The following is a 27,712-nucleotide window of genomic DNA, read 5'->3' as shown; positions in this document are numbered from 1 at the left end:
ACGAAACAAAAACCAAATACATTTTTTTTTCGAATTACTTACATACGCCAGGGACCACAACAGTTTAGAGTTTTGTTTTTCCTTTTATATAAGAACGTGACAAAGTATTTAACACGAAACTAGCAAATTTAATGCAACTAAATCTAATGGATCTTACGATATATATATATACATATGCATATATATATATATATATATACATATGCATATGTATATATATATGTATACATACCAAATGCAACTATGATAAATATTAACTGTGTAAACTTCATCATATGATTTGCATCAGAGCAAAACAAACAAACACGCACACACATACACGAGCACATGAAAGAAGACAGAAGACAGTTATCGCACTCTGATCGGAACTAGAGATGAGCGCGTATCGGATTGGCGACTCCTGCCGATACCGGAACCGGAAGATGCGCATGACACATGCGATTAGAATTGTATTGAAAGTGTCGCGACTTTACGAATGTGCAAAAGGTTCATTCACTTTATTCACATTAGCAATATTTTGTATACAACCAATTAAACACATTTTTCTTCAAATGACATTTTATTATGCCAATGTATATTTATTTAAAATTATACATAAAAGTGCGAAAAGTATGCCTTCTCTTTACTCTGCTTAAGAAACTGCTCAGATCAGTTGAGAAAATATCAGAGTTTATGAATCAAATTTTAAAACGCACAAACGCGAGCACTTATTTCATTATTGGCGTGACACGCGCTCATCACTAGTCGAAATTCTCATCGAGTCGAAGGAGCACACACACACACACACACACACACACACACACACATCTTGTATGAAACTTTGTGAGTCAATTACCTATGAACATGAATACTTTAATTAATTTTAGACCCCTCCCCCAGCACCCTCCGATCCCAGCCCATCCACCACTCTGTAATTATTATTAATATGGTAGTAAATTAAGTACTACAAGTTGATGTCGTTGTTGTTGTTTTAAAATTAATCGCTTTTAAGTTATCGATATTTTTGTACACTAGCTTAAGGTAGCCCGTTAAGAGTACACCACAAGAGTCTAGTCTTAAATTTCCCAATTTTTTTTTTGTTTTGCCTCTCTTTCACTCCCAACTCTATCTCTCTCTATATATATATATATATATATCTCTGTCGTTATTGCTAATTTCGCAAACGTTGACAGATACTAAGAACAAATGAATGCATATTATTATATAGTTAAAGAAATATATGAAGTACATAATAAAAGAAATGAAATTAGCACATGTTAAAGAAACGCAAATAAAGAAACGAAAGAAACAAAATTGAAAAGCAAAATCAAAAAACATAAAAGATAAACGGAAAATAAAACTTGCCTATGAATTGCGAGTTAACTTTTAGTGTGCCAAAAATCTGCATCATATCAATTGAACTCACCATAAGGTATGATGTTGCTAAAAGAAAATCCAAGAAAAACCAAACAGAGTCAGAAACATGAGAGATCATAAATTATAAAAATAAATACAAATTCAAATAAAACATAATACATTTTTTGAAACAAAACAATTTATGGCTGCATTTATGGATTTCAGAAAATGTTATTGCCTTACAATGTAATTACTTCAATATTTAAATGCATAGAAAATATTTACTGAATTTAAAACAAGTGCAATATATATTTGTGGAGTGTACCATGAGAAAACTCCACCAAATAACGAAAGGCAGCTTTAAGGTGATCCAACCCCCTTAACCCACCCAACTTACCTGAGCCTTCGCTCAGAAACACAGCAACAGTTGCAAAGTTTCCGAGATAATCTGCCAAAGTTCTCAAATGCCGCCAGCATCGAATGATGTTACCCTCCTCAGCTGTTATGCAGCGCAGCTATAACAAAAAAGGCAATCTTTAAGCTGCTTTGTTTGCAATTTTGGCAGATTATCGTTTTTAATGTGAAAAGAACGGCGAAAGAAACGAATTTTGGCTTTTATGTATCACGTCGACTAGAGTTGAAAACGGCCAAGAGTACCTGGCGCCATCTACAGTGCGTCCGCGGCACTGCACAGGCCAAAGCTTTGCCAGGTGCTCAGCTTTCGCACACGCGCAGAGCAGACGTGCTGGGCACAACAGCTGCTAGGCACAGCTGGCCGAAGCAACTCTGAATGTGCCGTTACGGGCAATTTGCTTTGCTGACATCCGGCAACGCTGCGCGCGGCAGAGCTTTCTTTTTATGCTCGCCGTTCGCTTTCATCCCCACAATTCGCGATGCTGGCGCATAAAACAGCAGTTCTTCAGCGCAGCGACAGGTCCGCAGCACACGACGCAACGGCTAACGGAACCAACAAAATACAACGAGAAACCACAAGCGAAAATATTTAAAACAAAAAGCTAAAAGAAAACAAAAAACAAACAACGAAAATCGACGAAAATACAACAAAACTGTTTACTATTTCTTTAGCACAAGTTTTGTTTATTTATAAGACGAGAGGAAGCGAAATGTGTGCTCTGTTTGGGGATTATGTTTTCAGAATCTGTGGCATGTAACGGTAGTTGGACGTGTGTGTGTGCGTGTGTGTGTGTGTGTGTGTGTGTGTGTTCTGTGTGGAGCTGTGCGCGGAATCGGAATCGGTAAGTGAAATTTTAGAGAGCACAACAAATATTATTTGTTTACATTTGATGCAAACACACACGTGTGTGCGTGTGTTTGTGTCTGTGTGTGTGTGTGTGTGTGTGCGAAATGCTTGCGAAATATATTCAGATTTTTGTCTGCTTTTTTTTTTGTGAGTCGTTGCAAAATGTTCTGATTGTTTATGTGATTTGCGCACCAGAAAAAATCCAGCGAGCATTTATTAAATTGCATGTTTATGGGGCATATGTGGGGGCCACACACACATACACAACCTTAACTGTGCCCCACCCCGCCCACACACACCCCTGCCCCTGCTACACACCCCTTTATAATTATGTAAATTCCGCATAGCCCAACCTTGCGAGCATGTGTCCAAAACTGCAGCTGGCTCGGCTCCACTTGGGCGTTAGCGATTTCCTCCATTCATTCACCTGTCTGCGGTTATTTCGACAGGCCCCTTGGGAAGTGGGGAGTGTTGGGAGGGGGGCGGTGCGATGTTTTTAGGCTTTGCTTAGCATGTGACACACGAGGGGCCGCTAATGTGCGTGGCCAATCTGATTTATGTGGTCGCAAACAAATCAAATTATTCTCTGGTATTCCCCATTTTGATTCTATTTTTTCTTCTGCGGCTTTGGTTTTGCTCTTTTGTTTTGTGCGTGTTTTATTTGTGAACCCTTCTTAGCAGACATTTTATGTTTTTGTCAGTTTGGTTTTCAACTGCTATCGGGTTGTTCCAAGACTTGCCAAATCGCATCTGCATTTAAATTTAGCTCTTATTTATTGTAAGTGCATTTTAACCTGATCTTTAATTAGCCATTTGTCGGAAGTATCATAACAATAAAGCACTGCCAATGCGAGCTGCGTTCCAAAGCTTTCACACACACGCGCCACACGCACGCAGCAGACAGCTGCTCGACGCTGCAGCGCGCAGCGCAGCCTGCGAAAGCTCACCAATACAAGCGCGTGCCGCGTGCGCTTGTATTGGTATGTGGCCTGATTGTAAACTATGCGCGCGTTTAGTTAGTTTTGGATTGGCCCTCGTGAAATACTTTATGCCCAGCTGTTGCATAAATTTTCGCATTTTGCTGCTTGTCTTTCTGCCAAGTACACGCTCGTCTGTATACATGCATGGAGGGCGGGGTCGGGGGCGGTTGTGTAGTATGTGGTTTTGTGGATTTTATGCGCGTGTCGAGCAGCTCAAGGAATTTAATAGTTCATATCGAGGCATGACAAGGCGATTTGCTTGCGCTACAGTTTTGCCTTTTTTCAACTATATACCCTGTAGCCACAAGCTGGTTAAATGAGGTTGAGCTGTGACAGCAACTAAATATTTAGAGCAGATTGAATAACTGGGCATATATATATAAATTGATATAGACGGGATATAGCCGAAGTATGTATGGCACTTGGATTTTAATTTCAATGGCGAACGCAAAAGTTAGTAAGGAAATATCGAGAACATGACCTGATAATAGAGTACAGGGTAGCTGTTAGTCAATACGCCACCGCCAAAAGATTGTGCTTTTTAGCTGCGGCAGAAGTGCGGCCCCCTTTTGCAGTGGGGCAGGCGGGTTGCTGTCGTTGTCGGGGCTACCATCGCGCGTTATATGGCATTGAGTAGCGACTAGGCTGCGCGCTTGAGGCTCGAGGCCCGAGGCTTGAGGCTTGGCTATTGAGGATTGAGGATTGGGGATTGAGGCTATGGCGTCGTTGAGTCCTTGCGCATTTTTTTTTTGTAGCGTCTCCATAGCAAAATCAAAAAAAAAAAAAAAAAACAAGACAGAAGGGAAAAATAAAATTTGAGCCTCACGGCTTTCGGTTCACTTTGAGTTCAGTTTGGTGAGGTTTTTGTTTTCAGCTGGTAGCATTACGGGAAATTAAGCGCTTTAATTGGTCTCATCAAATGCGCGCAAATCCATTAGAAGTAAGCGGCTGTCAGCCTAGATAAATAACATATATATCCATATCCATATATAGCCCACTCTCTCTCTCTCTCACTCTCACTCTCACTCTCACTCTCTCTAAATATATATAAATATATATATATATTCGTGTTCATATTCTGTTTCAGTAATGCAAAGGCGGCGTAATGGCACTGCAAGGCTGGCGCTTTTTCGGTGTCTCGGCAACAATCATCATCTATATAGGCGGCGTCCTGTTTCTATCCATGAACAATATACCCGGCACGCATCCAAAACGCACGCGCATCGAGCGATTCGCCGAGGTAATCCGACATATTGCATATTGTGTGATATAATTCGAATTGTAATTGTAATTGTTTTTCATTTTGACAGTTTTCCAGCTTTCATAGTCCCCGGTTTCCCATGCCCAGTCGCAAAATGACCATTCGCTGGTGTCGCGACCTCAGATATCTGAATCGCGAGCTTCCAAACTACACAGACTACAAGGCAGGCGCCTACTACAGTAAGTATTGCCTACAAGCGATGGCAAAATAAAACGATATGTGATAAAACAGCGAACTACAAACAAGTTTTGTAGTTTTTCCTTTGGTTACGATATATTAAGAGGCATATATATTTTGAAATTGTCGAAAAATCGAGTCAAATCTTTGCTTAGGATCCTACATATACATATGCCTTAAACCCGATCAGATCGAGAACGTGCAAGAACCTTCTACTGTTGGTTCATCTAGAGATTTCTCTCGAAACTCTCGATTACAAAAAGTTACAGGCTCTTCGAGCTTGTTTATTATATGTATACATTTTAGATCGTACCTTCAGCTTAGTCGATATGGGCAAAGTCCGTCTGTCCGCCTCACTTTTTCTATGTAAACTATTCTCTCAGTGTATCATTGCTCAGATCTGTCTTTTTGTTGCAGGCAGCATTGGAATCAGCTGGTCGAACTATATTATATAGTTGCCATAGCAATAATTGATCGCAAATTAAACTTTATTGTTTTATAGCCCAATTCCACTGTCAACATTTCTTGTATATGTATTTTTGCGAGTGTCACATGTTTATTCTAATGTGAAAAATGTAGTCTGTACATTTTCCCATACGAAAACACATTCATCACATTTACAAAAAATTTGACATTTTAAAAAAAGTGTGAGTTGTATAAAAACTTTTGCCGTTTCTCGATAGATCCTGAACAAGCGCAGCAGTTGCGAGCTCTCCGAAATAATGCTTAACTCAGACGCAGCTCTTTATCTGATTAATAGAGACTATATAAAGGAATTTCATAAACTAACAATAATTCAAATATTTGCAGCTGCTTTGCCCAGCGATGCGAGCGCCAGCCTGCAGCTGCAGGGTATCGCGCCGTCGCCCATGCTGACCGCGCTGGCCAGCTTTCCGGGCAGCGGCAACACGTGGCTGCGGTATCTACTGCAGCAGGCGACGGGCATATTGACGGGCAGCATTTACAAGGACTACGGCCTGCTGAAGACGGGCTTTCCGGCGGAAAATGTGTGCAACAGCTCAGTATTATTGGTCAAGACGCACGAATGGGGCGCCAAGGCGTGGGCCCCCTTCTCCAAAGCCATACTCCTGGTCCGCGATCCCGAGAAGGCCATCATTGCCGAGTTCAATCGCCAGAGCGGCGGTCACATTGGCTTCGCCTCACCCGATCGCTACAAGCGCACAAAGGGCAAATGTGAGTTGAGCACGAGTTGCGAATAATAGTCTTGTGTGTGTGCGCGTGTGTGTGTGTGTGTGTGTGTGTGTGTGTGTGTGTGTGTGTGTGTGTTTTTCCGGGCGAACAGAGTCGACATGTAGACACATCCGCGTGTCCGTCCACCTGGGCGAATGATTATATATATTCTCTCTTCTTCTCGCGATATTTTCGTTTTTTCATGATATCGATAAATATCGATTTTGAGATATAGCTTTTCACGCATAACTCGAGAACTTTAAGCGTTAGATACGCCAAATTCGGTATGTAGACTCTCGTTTATCATACGTAGAACCGACATGCTTCACTTTTTGTATACCTCTAGATAACATAACATTTTTAAGGGCACAGATCGGTTAATAAACTTCGAAGTTATTAAAGAATTAGTAGAGAAAGTGCAGCACAGCTGCTAGCCTAAATGTGTGTGTGTGTGTGTGTGTGTGTGTGTGTGTGTGTGTGTGTGTGTGTGTGTGTGTGTGTGTGTGTGTGTGTGTGTGTGTGTGTGCATGTATTGAATTGCTTCATTTTTAGCTAATGGAAATTCTCTCTCCCGAACAGATTGGCAACAGTTTGTCAGCAATAAGCTGAAGGGCTGGGAGCTCATGAATCTCAGCTGGGCGCGCAATTTTACGGGCAGTATTAAGGTTGTGTTCTACGATGATCTGGTGCACAATACGGAGCGCGAATTGCGCAACATACTCGAGTTTCTCGAGTATCCGGTTAACGAGCAGCTGATGCGCTGCGCCCTCATGCGCAAGGAGGGCATATTCCGGCGCAAGAAGCGGCTGCTATCCTTCGATCCGTATACGGATGCAATGCGGGCCGAGCTGCTGGCGCGCAGGCGGCTCGTCTACGGTTTGCTGGGCAGACACGATTAGGAATGGAGCGACAAAGTGAATATAAGTATAAGCTATAAGGTTTAAGGTTTACGGATCTAGGCTAGACGACAAATTGAGCAACGAGCAAAGCAAAGCAAAGCAATTCACCACCTGAGGACAACAGTTCGGCACCATCCTGCTCCCCGGCACCGTGCACCCCGCAACCCGAATTCGGCACTCGGCACCCGCTACCCGCCACCCGGCACCGTGCAGCTGACATCCAATCTCCTGCCGACCCACAAAAATGCCTTTCAGTTCGAGTCCACACGGCAAAGGACTTTCAATAGGACCATAGATCTCAATCGAAAACTGTTTAGAAGCACATTTAAGCAACGATGCCAATCGGCGAAAGAAAATGAGAAAGTCAAATACGATACGAGAAGAAGCAAGCGAAGGTATTATTTGTATATGAATAAGAAGAAGAACAGAAGTAGCAGTAAGAACACAATAATAATATTTATAACGAACCCTGCCCTAAAGTTCCCTGCCATGCGCATCGTTTCGTATCGTTTGCTGCTTAGTTCAACTATTTAGTATATATATTAATAATATCTAGATCTTAAGTTCTATTCTCTTTTATTTATTTATTTAGTTTTTCTTATTCTTTTTTCTTTGTGTGTGTGTTTAGGATAGGATGGTAACAAAGCAAAAAGAAATAATCGAGGTATTATGATTCCTGAACGAATTTATGAAATTCATTATACGCCATGTTGTGCTTCATCGCTCATACATTAAATATATTTATATATATGTACATATATATATACATATGTATGTATATGTGTGTGCACATACTTATATATGTATATAAATAGCCGTGTATTCCATTGATATTACTCTGTTTATATTGTACTCCAATGTTAGACTATCCTTGTAAAAAGTTTTATACACAATTCTACAATAATTTATTGATATTACAAATAATGATGAACAAACTAGATAATTGTACAAAAACAAAAAACAAACAAACACAAAACTGAACAAAAAAAACCCCACAAAATGTTGTTGTTTGAGTCGGGATTTTCATTCAAAAAGAAAAAAAATTATGACTTTATTTAAATATTGCCAGCTTTAGATGCCAAATGATGTAAAAAATATAAGTATGAATGTATGTATGTTGTGTCAATGTGTGTGTGTGAATGTGTGTGCGTATGTATGTGCGTATGTATGTATGTATGTATGTATGTTGCATGTAAATAGTCTTCTATACCAATAGCAGACCAATTTGCCTTGTTGCGCGGCAAATTTAAATAAGAAAACGTATTTATTAAAGCTGCTCTCCTCCTCGATTCTCAAAAATGTAAGTAAGGCCTGCAGGCTTCACCTATGAATTAGTCGCAGGCGGCTTCAACGCTGGAAGCTGAGGAGCCGGCGGAGCATGCCGGAGGAGCACCAAGGGGCGGAGCAGGAGTTGTAGGTATGTAGGTATGTATGTATGTATGTATGTATGTATGTATGTATGTATGTATGTATGTATGTATGTATGTATGTATGTATGTATGTATGTATGTATGTATGTATGTATGTATGTATGTATGTATGTATGTATGTATGTATGTATGTATGTATGTATGTATGTATGTATGTATGTATGTATGTATGTATGTATGTATGTATGTATGTATGTATGTATGTATGTATGTATGTATGTATGTATGTATGTATGTATGTATGTATGTATGTATGTATGTATGTATGTATGTATGTATGTATGTATGTATGTATGTATGTATGTATGTATGTATGTATGTATGTATGTATGTATGTATGTATGTATGTATGTATGTATGTATGTATGTATGTATGTATGTATGTATGTATGTATGTATGTATGTATGTATGTATGTATGTATGTATGTATGTATGTATGTATGTATGTATGTATGTATGTATGTATGTATGTATGTATGTCTGTCTGTATGTATGTATGTATGTATGTCTGTCTGTATTCTGTATGTCTGTATGTATGTGTGTTGTGTGTGTGTGTGTGTGTATGTACATATGTATGTGTGTATGTAGGTATGTACCATTTTCACATGAACTTTGACGAATAAAAATGTTGCCAGGCTTTGCCAGTGCCACGTGTAACTAAATTCTAACTAAACCATTTTCCACCAATTTTTCATTCATTTAGTTCTTATCCATCGTATTCATTTAGCTTTGCAAATAAGTTTGATTTTGTAAAAAATTTGAAACACGTCTCAAATAATTTTTCATACAGATCCTTGGAAATGAATTTGCGTGCGAAGCGTCACGCACCAAATGTTCAATCCCGAATTACCCCAAGAAGGAATGCATCTTTCGAAAGGTGTGGAACACCCCTTAAATGAATTGGACCAAAGACCTTTGAAAATGAGTTTGAGGCCGATCGGATGCTAAACAAAAAAGTTGCATACAAACGTTTCTCGAAATTGTTCTACACATACGCGTGGAGTTTCCCGAAACCCCGCTTGCACCTTCATCACATGAGGTAAATCTTATTCAATCTTCAATTTAGCTTAACGCATTAAAGCTTAGCTGCGAGCTTTCAGGGCAACAAAAGTCAAAGCTTCCTGATTTGGATGCCAATGATACTTATAATATCCTAAAAATTGGGCATTGGAGGACTGAAGCTCTACTTATCAAAGCTTTAAAAGCGAACATTATCAGTGCTTGTAGCTGTTGCGAGCTTTCATTCAATCGTGTGCATTAACATGCTTAAAAGCTTTTACCGTCAAAGCTTGAAGCCTAGGTAAGTTTTTCTGTTAAGACTTAGGGCCACCAAGCTTGAGCTCCTGCAAGCTTTTAAGCATTAACACATATGTTTAGCCAGCACACATAGATGGCGCCACCAATCTCAAAACTAGATGCCTTTAGATTTAAGAATAAAGAACACACTTAATGATTGCTTAAACAAAGCTACTTAATTAGATAAATTTGAATATGACGAATATCTATATCTTATATGCCTATGTAACATCTATTTCAATTAAACATGTATCGATTAATGTCAGTTAATATCCTCAAGATGGTGTGTAAACTAAAGTAAAAAGATTGTTGTCATTGTAAAGGAATCCTAACGCATTCCCTTCGCTAGCAAGATATTTTTCAGCCATTCAGATCATTTGGGTAGCTGCTCATGTGTATGCCAAAAGTAAAGTTGAATTGATAACAGAATTGATAAATTAATTTCGCAAAATCCACAGAGAACCGAATCCATAGGAAAATCTTAAACTTATAAATTGTTAATATAACAATTTTAAATACAAAACACTTGAAAATGCCTCAAAAAAATCACGTAATTCGAGCACATGCATTTTTGTCTAAACAGCAGTGATTAACAGCTTTTGTCTTAACATGATTTGGTTATGTAAACATTTGCGGTAAGTAACTTTTTTGGTTTTACGTATTTCTTGTAAATATTTTAGTGCAAAGTTATCTTAACACAATTTGGTTATGTTAATATTTCCGATATATAACATATTAGTTTTAGCAATTTCTTAGACAAAAGTTTTGTATCTTAGGCAATTTTTAAAAATGGGTTTCTTTTTTTGCAGAAAAATGGTTTAAATTTATAAATGACTCATAAATACTCAAACAATATCACGAAAGTCAAGCACGTGAATTATTTGGCTGTACAGCAGTGCTTAACAGCTGTTATCTCAACAGGATTTGGTTATGTAAACATTTCGGGTATGTAATATTTACCTATTACGTATTTCTTGTGGATATTTTAGTCAAAGGTTTTAAAAATGGATTTTTTCCATAAATATCGTCCGAGCTTACCATAGTGCTGCGACACCCATTTCTTTGCTGCTAAGGGCACCCTGTATGTGTGCATGCATTTAACAGTCGCACTGGCAATACAATGAATAACTGGGCGCTAGGCGTAACCACACCGGACCCAGCCCACAAGCCTATACGCCACCCCTCCCCACCAACCACCCCCAATGACCATGCCCGTTTTGCGGCGGCATTGTCGAGCCGTGTTGGCCGTGTTTTGTGCCTTTTGTTAACGCTCCTGTCGCGTTGCCTGCCAAAAAATTGTGCCATATGCCGGATGCAGACAGGCATTGCGATGCTCAGCCAAAGCGAGAGGCAGAGCAAGTGAGACAAAGTGAGCGAAAGAGACAGCGGCCCAGAGAGTCCCGAGAGCGGAGCGGATAAGGGGGTAAGTAGAGGGCGCTGCTGCTGCTGCTGGTGCTGCTGCTGCTGCTGCTAGAAGGGTCCCGGCCACGACTGGATGGTGGGATCCAGTGCGCAGTCGCTGGGAATAGCCGCCACCGTCGTCACATTGGCTTCGTCAAGTTTATCGTCTGCTGCCCAGATACAGGCACAGCGCAATGCTGCCCAATTCCAGCTGAACGAAGCCGTCGGCGTTGACGCTGGCAGCGCTGCAGCGACCAATCAGCGTTGAGCTGCTTGTATTACATAAGGCGCAGTGCTGCCATTTTGCAGGGGTGGCCGTCACGGCCACGCCCACAGCTGTTAAATAATGAAAACATGTCCTACCCATTGAAAATAAACTCTGAAGTTAGCGAAACTCATCATAGAATTCTTTATCACAACACAACGCGCGCTTGTCTAGTTGTGAAATCTGTTCGCTTGCGTTTCGTTTTCAATTTCGACAATAGTTGAGCGCCGCGAGCCGACCGACCGACCGACCGAGCGACACACATACACGCCCACACACAAACAGACAGACACAGCCACAGCCACAGGCAGATGCACACAGAGCCAGCGAAGAGAACAGCTGTGCGAGCGACGGCCGGGCAAACACAAACAATACACGCACGCACACACACATAAGCGCAACTCAACGCGCGAATAGTAGAAGAAAAAAAAAACATATTCAAAACAAAAAAAAGAACAACAAATTCTTGTTGAGCTTTAAGCGCGGCTTGGCAACGGCTACAGCTCCGACTCAGGCTCAGGCTCAGGCTTAGGCTTAGGCTCAGGCGCGAAAGCTTCAGAGCGCGCGACGCGTGGCTCGGCTCGGTTAAGCTTGGCGACGGCTACGCTTCGCTTTGGCTTCGCTTACGTCTAACGGTAAACAGTGCTTGCGTGGCCAGCGCTTAACTCAGACCCAAACGTTGCGTCGTGTCGCGTCGTTGTCTTTTGTCGTACTCGTTGTCTTTTTCGTGCATCTGGCATCGCTGCTGGTCAACGTTGCCAGCCATCGGTCATCGGTTATCGGTCATCTAATAACGTTCAATTACAGTCAGTGAGCAGGCAATTTCATAATTGATAAGCGCGCATTTCGTTCTGTTGTTGTTGTTGTTGTTTGTGTCCTGATTCGCAACACACACACACACACACACACACACACACACACACATGCACATACACCCTACCACACACACACACACACACGCACATACACAAACACATGCTCAACAACAAGCAACTGCATTTTGGCGACGGCAAATTCCTAACCTAACTATTTTTTTTCTTGTGCTATTTTTTAACAGTTTTGTTGCGCGGCGCAGACAAAACTTCCCGATAAATCAGTGAAAAACGAAAACAGTGTTTGAAAAATTGTTAAAGTTAAAGCATATATGAAAGCGTATATATCTCTCTAGCAAGTTAGATAGTTGGAGAGATATAGTTAATTTGCCAAAAAGTCAACTTTTTTGGTCAACCCAAAAATATATATATATATAGATATATTTGGCGTCCTGCATTGCAGGACACTCGTTCAAAGTTGTCAAAGTAAGTGCTTCAAAATTTACTCGCCAACGACATTTGACGCCTCAAGGGCGTTCAAGCTGGAGGAGGATTTCGTCGGCGGCTGCATGACAATGTCGATGTATTCGACGACGGATAAAATGAAAATGTCAGCGCCCAGTTGTTTTCCAGGACGCTACAGTCCATCCTATCGAAGTTCGGAGCAAATGCGACGCTGTATGCCAAATCCATCTGTAAGTAATATCCCTAACAATACGAAAGTACTCTAAGAAATTACCAAAATTTACCCAAATGCCGAAATCAATTCGCCAACCCAATGAGGCTTCTCTGATTTGTGCCGAAAATTTGACTGTTAGGCTAAGTTTTGGGTCTATAGGGTTTACCATGGATCTGTTATCACATTATTCACACAGTGCTATATGAAACATCTACAGACACATTCCATGCAAAAAAATACAGCCCCATTGATGAAGCATCTAGCCTGTAACCTGTTTCCTGATTCTGTTTTGCCGTCGGCGCACTATTTTTCAAATCTTCACGGCCACGACTCGCCGAATACTTATGGATTGAGTATACTATGCCATAATTGATTATACTCAACATAACAAGAACTCGCTTCTTATTTAAAATGTGAAAAATTTCTTTTAGTGCACATTTTCACAGTTGCAAAAGTGATTTTCTTTTCTTTAAAAGCAAGCCTTAAGCCTGAATAATTTGCGACTATTTTGTAATTTAGATATGACTATGCTCAAGTATTATCATAAATACTATTGTTTTATCAGACATATTAGTATATGTTTTAATTAAATAGTTTGTCAACTTAATTATATAATATTTGATATATATCAAGAAATAAAGCTAAAGCTTATGTAACGCCTTTTTCAGTTGTATGCTAAAAAGTATGCTATAGAAATCGGCATGCTTCTCGTTATCGAATCAATACCATATCATTTTATATAGCATACTATTGTTTTCATAACATCAGCTTTGATGCCCATTCCTTCATATAGCTTACAATCAGAAACCAGACTAAGCTTTTGATTTCCAACTGGAATTTGTAGTTTTAACCAAAGCAGAAACTAGAAAAGCCCTTATAGACAACATATCGACAAATTCCTTTCATTTGATCAGAGCTAAAACGTTTTACTTTTCTATAATAAATGTGTAATGCGAAAATAAATATAATCTACAGTCTGGAGCAACTTCAGCAGAAACTATTTTAAAAAAAAATTATGTAGCATACATTTCGGCGCAGCACAAACTCTGTTGTAATGTGCATAAAGTAAACTAGCAGAATTTTATAGATATAATACTGAAACAAATTAAAACTTGGCCAAGATTCTCCGATTCGTTTCATATTTTCCCCCATTTAATAAATCAGCAAGATATTTCCTAGCAATCAATTGACTTACCATTCCCATAAATATGTTCGTAGAATCTTGAGACATAAGAAATATTTCTTCTGCTCTGAGCTCAGTCATATTCGCAATCGGGGCTTTGAACTCTTGCCTCTCCAGGAATTTATCACCTATGTATCTGCATGTATTTATGAATTCTGCACACAGACAAACAGAAATTACGGCTATAACTGGGGGCTGGGCTCAGACATGGTTATTTATAAATACGCTGCACACACACAGACACACACACACACACACACACACACATGAAGAGCGGAAACGGTAAAGCAAATGCATGAAGAAAACAACAACTATAAAAAATGCATAATAATAAGTAAAAGTGCGAGAAATGTGCGTCTGCTTGACTCCGAGGTACCATGTAAGCAGCTCAAGAAGAACGTTTGTTAATACAAATATGTTATAAAATTCAATTGAATTGAATTAACGATATCCATTACGGTATCGATAACATTAATCGATAAAAACGTACATTAATCGATAGGCAAGGGCAAAGGCAAGCACAAGTGTTTGCCAGTTCAGAATATATATTTATGTTTTCTCTTAGATGTCAGTTACATCAAAATGTGTCAAAGAAACTTTATTGGAATTCTAAAATTCGCGATTCGATTCAATATTTAGACGATTGAGAGATTATACAACACACGAATTTGTATTTATGATATAAATTTGTGTGTTTTTGTTCTTATCCCAGTTTTGTTCTTATCTCGAGGCTTTGAGAAGAAAGGTATATATATATATATATTTACATGTTATAAAGAGAGGATTATAGTCAAAGGATTTTAGATTGACATATACATACGTATATAAAGGTATATAAATATTTTACAAAGGGCTTAGATTATATATTTTATGTTTTTCCGGCTATTACCCTAGCAAAAGTTTTCTTCTTTCAAATTTAGACTTTTGCATGTGAGAAACTTAATATAACTCACATAGATTTATGAAAATTTACGACAATTAATTGAATCAAGGACTATACATTGCAAACATAGATTTACGCTCATTTTGCGCCCGTTTAACCAAAATGTACAATTTATCTACAGGAAGAGATGTATTGTGCGAAGCACCTCACGATTTGCGAAAGATCTTTGAAAATGAGTTTGAAATCGATCGAAAAGAAACATCTTTCGCTAAACCGTTTTCCGCGAACTTTCCACGCTTGCTAGTGGAATTAGCCAAAGCCCCGTCTATAACTAAAACTTCAGTTTTCTTGCTCATTCGGCTTGGGCTGTGCCTTGATCAACAATCAGTCAGTTAGTCAATCAATCAATCAATCAATCAGCTTGTCAGCCAGTTTTAACAGCTTTTTATATATAGATAAATGTAAATGCAATTGTGTATTTATGGCAGTCAACTTTTGTCTGCCTGTCGAACCGAGGGACAGGACTGACCCCTCTTGGCTCACGCATTGGTTACAGGGTATAAAATAAGACACGCTAACTGCTTGTCGCGCTTTCAATGCACTTGTGTGTGAGTGTGTTCCAGTTGGAGTGCGACTAAAAATAAAGAGTCAGCAAATATTTGTCTTAATTATTGCATAAATGTCACTCGCTGCGCTAGAGGGGGCGGGTCTAGCTGTGGCAGCACTTGGGGCTATGATAGATAGATTTATGGGGTTTTATTTTCGTTTTTTTTTTTTGTTTTTTCTAGATTGTTGTTGTAGTTGTTGGCGACTCTAATGGCGCCGAGTGCCCAGGATGGGCGTAACCTTGAAAAGCGTTTTGTAATTTATTTACATTAAATATTTATTAACCATTGTTGGGCGACAAATAAAATACAAGAGGGCGCCATTAAAAATAGCTGAGACAGTTGAAGAGAGGCTGAGAAAGAGAGGCGGCAGGGGGGGGGGGCGAGGCAGAGAGAGGGAGAACAAAGGCTAATGCATAAATGAATGAAGAAAGCGGCCAAAATGCAGACAGGAGCTTGACAAATTGCGAGTCCAACAGAAAAACAAGAACAACTAAACAAATAGCCGACCATCAGATACCCTTACACACATATAGCATGCGGCCAGATAGATATGCTAGGAAAATCAAGATCATGATGATATAATTGAAAAGGAGGGTTCCTTTCTTATGATATAGTACTCCGTGGTTGACAGGATATTGCTTACATGTGAGTCGAAGGATGTTTGATTCAGATTTCTTAGAATGAGAACATTTCTCACACAAGAACTTAACATTCAAACGACGTTATGCCAGCTATATGGCTGCGGATCAAGAGTATATATAATATTTATGCACCGTCTCCTTCTACAACACATTCTAAGGCAAATATATATTATACCCTATCTATTGAATGGCGGCAGAAGTTGATTGCACGCATCGCACAGGTGAAAGACCGCGGCCCGCGGAGCACATTCCACCTGCTGTGCTGCACAGCTTACAGCCCAACCATCCCACCTCCCACCCCCCCCCCCCCCCCCCCCCCGCCACCCCTTCTCACTACGGCTCATCCTAATCTGGCACGGGGCACTTTAAAAACACTTACTGTAAATAAAAACAACGAACGCGTCGCTTTCTTAAAGGGACGACAACTACATTTGCTTATCGGATTTAACAAAACCTACCTTTCCCCTCCCCCCCCTCATCATACCACACCACCAGCCCTGCGTTGCCCCCGACCCCAGGGCTTGAGCCACTTTTCGGCTTTGAGACGCAGCAGCAGCAAAAAGCGTATGGCAAAAGGCGAATGATCAAAGCGCCGGATTTATAGGATTTATGCGCTACCCTTGGCTGGGCTCAGCGCATTAGCAGGGTGAACCGTCCCGGGCGAGGGGGGAAGGGGGGTTGTGCGGGGCGGGTGGTTAATACCAGCAGGGCAGTAAGCACTGACAGGGAGAGAGAGAGAGGGGAGCAGGCGCTTTGGCTGGTTACAGCAAACACTTAACGCCTCGCAGTCCATTTAATGGAAATTTGTCGCCGGCCCAAAACTGACAAATGGACAAACGTTGCGACGTTGCGAACTCGAACCCAATCTTCCCCCCCCCCTCCCGCCATTCCCCTTGGCATTTGTTTGCATGGTGCGCTAAATGAATGGCCGGCAGTGCCGTTAATTTGATTTAAATATTCATAAACTGCATTAAATGGCCGCAACAAATGTGCCAATTAAACGGGCCACAAACCAATCAAAATCTGATCGAAAGTCCAGTTGGTCAACCAGCTGCCAATACCCTGTAAAAAGAGTGCAGCTCAGGCTGGCAACCCACAAATAAAAGCAAGTAACAAGAATAGACCCTGAAACAGCCCATTAATAAATTCAAGTAAGGCTAGGAAAGACCCTGAACCCAAGCTGTCTTTACAATCATGCTAGCTTCCTGGTCTGCTGCTTCTTCTTGCCTTTACCATACACTGTGCGAAATGCAGGCTAGATTTACTTCGATATTTGTAGTCCGACCGAAACTCAAGGCTCTACCCTTAAAAACTATTTATTCCTTTCAACTTTTGGGTGGAATGGGGCTCTTAAATATTTCGAGCTATGGCTAAAAAATCATTTCTCAAAATCGGGCTGCCGAGGTTAGTAAACTTTTTGCCTGTGCATAGAACAATACACATTATTGTAATATTAAATCATTTTTTTCTCAGTTATTATTAATTGCATTGTGCATTAGAGGGCATTAGAGCGCATTAGAGTGCATTAGAGCGCATTAGAGTGCATTAGAGCGCATTAGAGTGCAAACATATAAAGTTGGCTTTTAGCAACAATTCTATAGTTGAAAGTTAACCTCGAGCCATCCAAATTTTCAACCTTCAAAAATATGTAAAAGAAGGAATTACGCACTTATGTAGACTCTTTAAGCCTTTGGCAATAATTATAAGGTAACAAAAATACTTTGCAGCTTGCCAAAATGTTTCGTGTGACCAGAAGCAATGTCCAATACATTGCCGTTAAAATTCTGTCAAATGAAGATAGATAGAACTTCCAAAAAAGTCGCCCAGCTACTCCTCAAACGATGCCAAGACCAAGCAATCATAGTTGATTATGCAACATAATACTTTAAAAGAAAATTCAGCTTGAATATAACGTTCGTTTTCCTCTTTATTTTCTCTTAACTTAAATTGAAGTTTCATGGATTTCTTCTTTCCTCAAATTTAACATTATTTTCTATTAAAACTGTCTTGCATAACTTACCAGGCAGCTTATCAGGCAGTTATGTGCTTTGAACAAATACAATAATAGCGTTGCCACCTGGCGCAACAAAATTACTTCAACTGTGTTGCCAACTTGTCGTTTGTTGCGGTGTTGCCAACTTAAGTCACCCGTCAGCTGCATAAATTGTGGTTCACAATGTTGAGCTGAATTAAGCCCTGTCTGTGTGTGAACTCGTCCATCAAACTACAAGAACTTTAGACTTGAAATTTAACAAAAAATTATCTATATATATGTATATTCTGTATTACTTAAAGATTATCAGAGCTATATACAGCAAACTTGGTGTTCAGGCTCTCGTGTGGTATATACAGTTTTGGATACCTTACCTCAACGACCTCCAAATCAAAGATAGAGCCCAGCGCTTTGGTATTCATAAAAATAAATAATATAAATAAATATCGATCTTTAAATACTGATGCTTTTCAGGAATATATCTGCTATGATAAGGAAGCAAGTGCTAGGCGCTGGGTTGAGGGTATCTGATAGTCGTTTAGTGCCGCTTAGAGCACTCTCTTACTTGTTTTTTGCATTAGTTTTTGGCTGCAGTCGAGCGACGCAATCGATAAAATTCAACATTCATTCAACATTCATTGCGTATCTGTTTACACACATCATAAATATTAAATGGCTGACAAGCAGAAAAAAAAAGTAACCCACACACACACGTGCAGAGCGAGAATGAAAATAACACATAACAAGACAAGGAAAAAAATAAAAATAAAAAAAAAAAACAATACAAACAAACTAAGTGCGAAAGAAACAGAGCATCCAAAAAGGGACGCAGCGAGCAGGCAGCAGTTGGCTTGATTAATTTATAACACTAATAAAGAATTTATGTGCAAGTGTCAACCTGCACTGCGGCCTTAAAGCACCAACCGCCAGCCAGCCGCCTTCCCCTCTCGCCCTTCAGCCGGCCACACTCGAGTGAGGTCAAGAAACACACAGGAAATAACAAGCTCGCATTTGGGCCAAGCCACGTTTCTGGGCCAGTCGGCGGCGCGGTGGCTCGGTGTCGGTCTGGACGATAATTTGATGAATGACTGCGCATATTAATTCATAAATTAATTTGTTTTCATGCCTGCATTGGCCAGCGTTTTAGTTAAAGGTTCAGTTTTGCTATTTCCGTGCGTACCCAAAAAAAAAAAAAAAAATACGAAACTGTTGCCTACTTTTCAGGGCGAGGCCACAAATTAATCATTTGCCACTTTTGTGGCGGGCCCGAGACGAGGGCACTTGTTTTTTTATTACTGATACGTACATTTTAAATAGATTCCATTTAAGTTGTTTCAATTAGCTTAGGCTAGGTGCGCTTTAAATGCCTGTCAGCTTATATTTGCCTGATTTATAGCAATTATTGTGCATGATTTAATGCTTTTAAATATATCTGATGGCTTAACCTTTGACTAGCTCTGGAATTTAGTTGTTGCAGGGGAAACTACAGGGAACGCATTTCACTTTATCAACTTTATTTGTATAACTATAAGAATTCGAATCACTTCTTCAATGCCTTCTGGCTGCAGTCGTGAACTATATCTAACTAAACCTAAAACCGAATCCATAGCTCAACAGCAAACATTCCTCTTTTAGACACATGGCTTACGGCCTTGCAGATATGTTGAAGACAGAAACTCGAACGGAACAGGAAAACGAGGGATCAGATCGAGCGATCGATCTATGCTAAATAGGATGAAAATCTCTTATTCTCTGCTTTGCACATCTCATGACACACTTATAGAGCCCACGGCAGGGATTGATTGCTTGGCAAGAGGCCTGACCAGGAGCTTATAATCTGGCTTGGTTTTTTGGCTGCTTTCGTGATGGGTTAAGGGCTAAGACCCTTAAATGGGACGAAGTTTGATATGGGCCCAGTATGTTTAATTGCCAGCTACGAGGTGGTTATTCCAATTTTCTAGCGGGACGCCGATTGACGTTTAAATGAATCCTGCAAATGGAGCCGTGAGATTGAGCCATCCCGGCAGGCGCTCGCTTTGCCGGCTTGTCATACAGAACTAACTATTTGTACTCATATGCCGAGCATATTGGATGATGGGGAGGGGAGAGGGGGATGAGACAACACTTGAGCGTAGTCCTTTCTGTGCGGCAATCGGTATTTATTGTGGTCGTGTCCTGTGCTGGGGCTGTGTGTTTGGATCGCTGCCAACATCTGGCAGGGAAATATTATGGCCATTAGCCGGCCTGTGCTTTTTGTCCAAATGGGGAAAGCGGGGCAAACAAACAGTTGCCACGCCCAACTTTGAGGGCACACTGGGCAATGGCTAAGGATACGCTGCACTTGTCGGAGGATAACGTGGCGCAAGGTGCATTAAAAATGCGCAACATTTTGATTTCTTGAATGGCCGCCGCACGGCTATTGCGGTCGTCCTGCGGTTGAACCGAAGCCGTTGTCGAGACGCGCCGAGTCCTAGCCGAATGTCCTTGCTAGCCGTTGTAATTGCCGTTTTGTTGATATTACTCCTTTCGCTGCGGCAACTTTCGCCCACCAAATGAGCGACTGGCATGTGCCTGCGTGTCCTGCGTGTCCTGCTCGTCCTGTCTGTCCTGCTCCCTGCTGCCATCGCCGTCGCATTTTCAAGTTTTGTGCGCATCTAAATAATTGATTAACTGTAAAATTCGTGCGCGTTACACACACACACACATGCACGTTGGCATTCTCTTGCCAGCATATAAAATCGATATGACTGACGGCATAAGGACCACAGCGGCGACATCGGAGCATTGCCGGCAATCAAACAAGCGCCAAGATATTTTTGTAAATTATTTATTTGCAACCGTAGTGGGTGTGGGTCCGGCGGTCACTGACAAATCAATACTCAAGCACAAGATGTGAAAATGATGCGACAGCTTCAGAAATGTTGTCTTCGGCTTTAAGGAGCATATCTCACAATTTGTTTACAATCTTGAAGAGACAATCATTGCGTGTGCATATTATTGAAGTCTGGCAACACTGCGATCCGACAATTCATGTCATACTTACCACCAAGTTGAACCACACGGTAAACTATGATAATATTACGTAAAGGGTATACAAATGCCTAACAAAATGTTGTCTTCAACTTTAAAAAGCATATCTCTGGCAACATTGTGATTCCAATTTGCATGGCAAATACTTACCATGCAGTTAGACCACACGGTAAGCTATGGCAATATTAAGCACAAGATGTGCAAATGATGCGACAGCTGCAGAAATGTTGTCTTTGGCCTTAGGAAGCATAACTTACAATTTGTTTACAATCTTTAAGACAGAATCATTTTGTGCTGCCACATGTGCATATTATTGAAGTCTGGCAACATTGCAATAAGCAATAAGTAAAAATAAATAAAACTTGAATGGAAGATTCGTAAGATTTTTTTTCTTAGGTTAGCTAGTTAGTTTTTATAATAAGAATATATAATTTGCTTAACTATCTTTTTTAAAATAGAATGATCCCTCGTCAACTACAACTGGTAAACAAGCAAATGCATAAAGTTCAATTTATAAATATAAATATTTATAAAGATAGATAGTTGGCTTCATCCTGTTGATGTTGCAAAGCATTGAGAATGTCTAGTATATCGTGTTCTTTCATTTGATCCCCACATCAAGTGATTTGACTGTATATACTCACCCATACACACTCACATGCATATGAATCAAATTGATATTCGAATTTGATGTTATCCCTGTTATCCCTGTAAAAACTCGTACATACATATACTATCCTTGTTTGTCTCGTCTTTTCAGAGTCGTTTATTAGAAGATGCTTCCCTATTATGCAATTCGTGGTCAGCACGTCAGAATGTAAGTTAAACCACAGTGAAACACTCATCCAAAGTCCACCACAACACACACACACACACACACACACACACACACACACACAGACACGAATACATGAAAAAGTTTGACTTGATTTTCTTGTTCTATTTAAAAAACAAAAACCTTTATCAACTTACTTTAACAACATTCGCTTCATTTGTTATACGATATACGCTGACTGATCTGATCTGATCTTTGCAAGATATATTACCTAGTTATGCCAAATTTTTTGATGTGGGCTCCATCTTTGTCATATTTGTTTTCCTTCGTATGCTTTTGATGTTTCCAGTTCCTGTTCAAATCTATATATATATATATACATATATATTTTCAAGTATTTTCTCACCGATATGCGCCTAATTACCATTCAATTCCACTTTGTTTCTCGTTCGATACAGGGTGATATTTTTGCGGGTATCAACGACGGCATACTCAGCAGAGCGGAAGCCCTCGCCGCCGTCGACATACAGAAGCACCAAGCCCAGCATGTACATAGCCAAATGCCCTCCCAAATCAAGCACGATGTGATGTACCATCATCATACAATGAGTGGCCCCCCGCAACGTCCATTACAGGTAAGTTTCACTGAAGAAATTAGCAAAACTAAAAAAAAACTATATAGAGGGTATACATCGAATATTTATTTAAAAATTAGTTTTTAATCAAACGAACTACAAAATGAAATCTTATTCAACTACATACTTGTAATTCTCGAGTTCGGCTTGAGGAACCATGTGCCAAAATCGATATTTATCGATATTATGGAATTGAGAGAAGATATCGGCAACAGCAAATGATAAACTCTTTCAAATGCCAAGTCATTCGACGAGATCGAAGCTCATACAGGCAAATAGTTGAATATGATTCATTTCGGTCTCGTCCTGATCAAGAACATACATACATATATATATATATATGATATATGATTTCCGTGGATATTAGAAATATAATATCAATTCATATAAGGCTTGAATACAGAGCAAACTTTAGTCGAAATGGGCAAGTATATAAATTATCTCGAGAGGGCAGCAAATCCGCAACTTTATGTAATACTTTCTAGAAGTCAGCAAATTCTACGTTTCAGCAAGAATGGCAAAGGAAATGTTTCAACGAATCGTTGTGAATTTAACGTAAATGTCAAATGGTTGGTTGCATTGTGGCCTTCTAATTAGCCACCTTGTGGGTGGGTATTCCTGTGTGTGCGTGTGTGTGTATGTGTGTATGACGGATATGGGATATTATCCGTTTAGCTGTGTAGCATTTTATGACAGTCATTTTGATTACAACGTAAAGCAACAACAATGACAGCGGCGACAACTTCAATTTCCGTTTTTGGCGGTCACACGCATGGGTTGTATATATATGTGTATGTGTATGTATGTGTGTGTGTGTGGTTAATTTGAAATGTTTCTTTAATAAAATTAAAATTGTGACGTGTAAGCCTTCTGGGAACGGGCCACGTGACGGTCGTTTGCCAGGTAAGCACATCATGATTCGTGTCGTTAATTGTATTGCACCGCGCTACCTCAGCTCGGGGCGGGCCCTACGCCGGCCGTACCGCACGCTCCTCGCCCGCTTGTCGACGTGGCAGAGTCCTGTACTCAAATTTGATCTGGGGCAGGGGCAGGGACAGCAACAGCAGCAGCAGCAGCAGCACAAGTGGCATACGCCTTGACGATTCCTCCGTACGGTCTGACATGTGGGTACCCGCTGCTCCGGTACGGCTGGTGGTTGGAACTCTATTAGAAGTTGATTGTAATCAAATTACACAAGCAACCTGTTTCTATATCTCCGCCTAGTTGTTGGCCAGTAGTTATATTTTCCACTTCTAGTTGTTATTATTATTGTTGTTGTTGTTGTTTTTGTAATGCCACTTGTTTTCGGCACAATCGAGCATGTCGAAAATGCGCGCTGTCCACGCGCCGTCGCCGCCGGTGGTTGGTTGTGGTTCCCATTCCCATTGCCATTCCCGTTCCCGTTCACGTTCCCATTCCATTTTTTGGCATACGCTCGTGTGTGCTTTTATTTTCAGCAAAACACTCGCTACACACACACTTGAGTCTGAGAATTTTACCCTATTCGTTTCGGGTTACCGCCTTGGGTCTCAGGTGCAACAACCTTCCACTCTGTCCTGGGACTTGAGCATCCCAATGCAATAGCAATAAAATCCACTCACCCCCACCCTGGATAACTACGGAAGCTCATTACTTTCTGAACATATTGAAATCCTGTCAGCTCGAGTCAGAAGTTGGCTATAGCTGTTCCCTGGCAATTGGCCAGACCTCCATGGAGGAACTCCATCTGACATGACAAATTGTCATGCTATACAGTCATGCTATATCAGTGAGAAGGAGTATATTGGTTAGAGTATTATATTGAATCTACATGCAGTTGAGATGGGGGCAACTGGAAAGTCCAATGAAAGAAAGTTGAGATACTTTCTGAGATACTCTAGGGATTCATGTGCGCTCGAGACTATATCTGACCGCATTTTCAATGCTTCCAGTTTCTCTTTCGTTGCTTCTAATTCTCAAGTCGTTATAAGTTCAAGCTGAGGAGACCCCAGAGGCTAATCCAAAGTAGATGAGAAAGATCTAGAAGGTTCCTGAAAGACAACCGAATCACCTCTGGTGACAAGCGACTACCTTGTTGTCACCTAGAGTTAGGCATTCCTGATAACGCACAAAAACAAACAAAACCCGAAGTGAACCTCTTCAAAAAAGACTTTTTGAATAGCTCCATATTTATGGTCAAGGTAATGCAATTCGATCGAACCGTGATCGGAATCGGCGACAGATTTGCTTGACCCGAAAAATAAGATGCATGATACTTGGCATTTGGTTAAATGTATTTCGAAAAGTACTTGAATAGGCAGCAAACGGGTTTCGATGGCTTGATAAGACGGGCCCGCGCCGTTGGTCTGGACTGTTGGTTCCCAAGACCCAACGCCATATGCTCCAAATTCAAGGACAAACGCTGCGCGACTTGGCGCCTGGTGGGAGCACCGCCAGCAGTTCCGCCAACATTTGGTCGTATTTCAGAGCCGGGTGGGTTTGGGTTTTTTTTTTTTTTTTTTTGAAAGTTGATCAAATTTATTGTTTTGGTCATACCTGACGTGGTATCCCACGTCAAATATTTAGGCTTTTGCAGTTCGACAACTTTGACAATTTGTGAAAATTTTGTGTTTCGTGATGATGGTCGTGTTTGATGGTGCTCTTTGCTCCTCGTCTATAGTCAGAGACTAGTGTTAAGTTCATGTGTGTGTGTGTGTGTGCGAGTGTGTGTGTTTTTTTTTTTGTGTTTTTTTTTTGTTTTGTTTGGTGGTGGTCAGTGAGAATGACCTAGTCGGTTGCAGGTGTCCTCAGCGTGGGGTAGACGACAGTCGGCGACCGTTTGGATTCTGTCCCTTACAGTTGCAATTGCAATTGCGGCAGCGATATTCCTCGCCCATATTGTATTGGGCATCGTATAGAGCATTGGCAGCCGCATCGACGGCGTCCTGGAATTGCATGTCCTGCATGTCCTGCCTGTCCTGGTGCCCGCTGCTGTTCAGTTCCAGGCCGCACAGCGTCTCCTTGTGGCCATAATAGAAATCAGCGTATTGCAAACGCCGGCGCTCAAAGTTGGCCAGGTAGCGACGCCATTGGCGCTCGAAGTGGGCAAATGAGAAGTCCTCCTCGCCGCCCCTTTCCGTGTCGCCCATCTGCTCGTCCATGGTCGAGCTGGGTCTGGACTTGCCGTTGGCACCAGCGTTGTGGTTTGCTGCCATTTCTCGAGTCAAGTTGGATGTTGGAAATAACCAAATACTTTGTAGATCTCTAACACATGTTATGAATAAGCTGAGAATGCTTTTAAATAACTGAACGCACATTTCCCCTGTTGCTTTGCCCCCAACACAGCCTTGACATCGAACACTTCGCAGTCTAGATTTCTAAGAAACAAACATCCAGGATGTTGCAACCTATCCGAGCTGAATGTCAGTCAATGTATGGAAAACTTTTTTGTATTTCAAGATATCTTGACCAAACTCGCCATTTACAAGTTTCACAATATTCCCTACATGTATGCGAAATCCTAAGAATATCGTACCACTATATCATATAGCTCCCATAGGAGCGATCGGTCGAAAAGTAGTTTATATAGGGTTAGATATATATATAAGTATTATGTTATTCATTTTGAAGCATTTCTTATAATAAGTTGCATGTCCCTTGATTAGACACATAGAATATGGATTTGCTAGCTTCGCGGTCGCTTGTAATTCTCAACAAGTTCGATCAAGATAAGCTGCTTGCAGTCCTAGAGTAAAAGGCAAAATCTGCTGATGACATATATTTATTACTTATAAAGTAACATTAAATTTATGAAGAGACTGCGTTGTTATTAAAATAAATAAATTAGCTTTTGGTGTTAATTATTATAAATACAAAAGATAAAAAACATTAACTGCGGGCTGTAGAGCATACACATACTATAGTTTGTTTCATTTCCAATTCATTCCACTCTTAAGACATTCATTTAAGAGTTTTTTAATGTCATCTCAATTTACATCTATAATTTAAGTTCTTTATCCCAGATAGAGGTCTTTTGATAGACGCCTAGAAAAATTACCAGCTCATTTCAATTTCAATTCATTCCACTTTCATTCATTCTCTTTGTTTCAATTTCTGTGCAACTTCTTCTTTCTTTTTGTTTTAGGTTTCATCTTGTTTCATATCCAATCTACTTTTTCATTCAATATAGTGCCAAATTGATCCAATTCCAATTCCAAAACGTTCCACTTTTTATTTAGCAACTTGACATAATGCATAATGTTTTCTTTGCAATTCGTTTCACTTTTAATCAACATTTTTCTATTTCTCCTTCCACCTGACTTCTGTTTAATTCACATTTGGAATGCCAACTGGTTTCATGTTTCATTCCATCCGTTCCACTTTGAGCTTCATTCCATTGCCGCAATCCAACCACATTTTAAGAAGTTCAAATGGACCCCGCTGCCTTTTACCTGTCCGGGCAGCAACCCCTGCCGCACTCCTCCTTGGTAACTGTAAGTTTAAAATTTTCCACTTGATTTGATGGCTGCTGTCTATCAATTCCGGTAACATGTGTCATAAGCGTTATGCGAGTGCCATAAAATACCCCTTCCCCACGCCCCAGTAAAAAACATAACAAAAACTCATTAAATTAAAGTAATTTACGGTAGAGCAACCCACCCAACCGCCTCCCCTTCGCCCCTTGCCCTCTCGCCCCTGGCCAGCCACAAAATGTGCAAGTTTTGCGAGCATATGAAAAGCCAATTATGAGCGCTACGAAAAGGGTAAATATATTATATGAGAGCCAAATATAATGCTAATTAAAATAATCATATCCATCATAAAATTCAATGAGGGCGGGGGGCATACGGGCATACGGCCAGGGGTGGGCTGACAGGTTGCCAGCATTTGTAACAATTACAAATAAGAGCAACAACAACAACAACAATAAATATTATCAATTTTCTGGGCAACGATGCAGCAGCAGCAGCCGTTGCCTACGCAAGGGGGGGGGCAAC

General features: G+C 40.5%; 2 protein-coding genes across 5 annotated transcripts in view; both read left to right on the top strand.

Moving 5' to 3' along the window:
* Positions 1 to 4,440: 4,440 nt before the first annotated feature.
* Positions 4,441 to 9,383, top strand: LOC115766423 (WSCD family member CG9164). Of its 3 annotated transcripts, none has more exons than XR_004018203.1 (6): positions 4,441 to 4,516; positions 4,664 to 4,816; positions 4,887 to 5,016; positions 5,825 to 6,208; positions 6,785 to 7,499; positions 9,326 to 9,383. XR_004018203.1 is itself a non-coding variant. In XM_030710347.1 (5 exons), the coding sequence occupies exons 2-5, from the start codon at positions 4,682 to 4,684 to the stop codon at positions 7,102 to 7,104; spliced, it is 969 nt and encodes a 322-aa protein (XP_030566207.1). In that variant the 5' UTR covers positions 4,441 to 4,516; positions 4,664 to 4,681; the 3' UTR covers positions 7,105 to 7,671. The 3 variants fall into 3 exon arrangements, 1 of the variants encoding a protein (XP_030566207.1); XR_004018202.1 differs by lacking the exon at positions 9,326 to 9,383 and adding an exon at positions 7,733 to 7,835; XM_030710347.1 differs by lacking the exon at positions 9,326 to 9,383 and having other exon boundaries at positions 6,785 to 7,671.
* Positions 9,384 to 12,878: 3,495 nt separating this feature from the next.
* LOC115766400 (inhibitory POU protein) overlaps positions 12,879 to 27,712 on the top strand; it is a 33,890-nt gene continuing 19,056 nt past the window's right edge. For both annotated transcript variants that reach the window (XM_030710318.1, XM_030710317.1), the window contains exons 1-3: positions 12,879 to 13,004; positions 22,087 to 22,143; positions 22,560 to 22,736. In XM_030710318.1, the coding sequence (XP_030566178.1) occupies positions 12,879 to 13,004; positions 22,087 to 22,143; positions 22,560 to 22,736 (360 nt within the window). The remainder of the gene's footprint in view (positions 13,005 to 22,086; positions 22,144 to 22,559; positions 22,737 to 27,712) is intronic.

The sequence above is a fragment of the Drosophila novamexicana genome, unplaced genomic scaffold, assembly GCF_003285875.2.
Source record: "Drosophila novamexicana strain 15010-1031.04,08,12 unplaced genomic scaffold, DnovRS2.1 tig00001151-arrow-arrow-pilon, whole genome shotgun sequence".
Classification (NCBI taxonomy): Eukaryota; Metazoa; Arthropoda; class Insecta; order Diptera; family Drosophilidae; genus Drosophila; species Drosophila novamexicana.
This window is presented reverse-complemented; position numbering and strand designations above follow the sequence as displayed.

Excerpts from the sequence above, each read along its gene's own strand:
- LOC115766423 (XM_030710347.1), top strand. The coding sequence starts at position 4,682 with ATGGCACTGCAAGGCTGGCGCTTTTTCGGTGTCTCGGCAACAATCATC. Across the intron at positions 4,817-4,886 it reads GCATCGAGCGATTCGCCGAG|TTTTCCAGCTTTCATAGTCC; the intron begins GTAATCCGACAT and ends TCATTTTGACAG. Across the intron at positions 6,209-6,784 it reads CAAGCGCACAAAGGGCAAAT|ATTGGCAACAGTTTGTCAGC; the intron begins GTGAGTTGAGCA and ends TCTCCCGAACAG.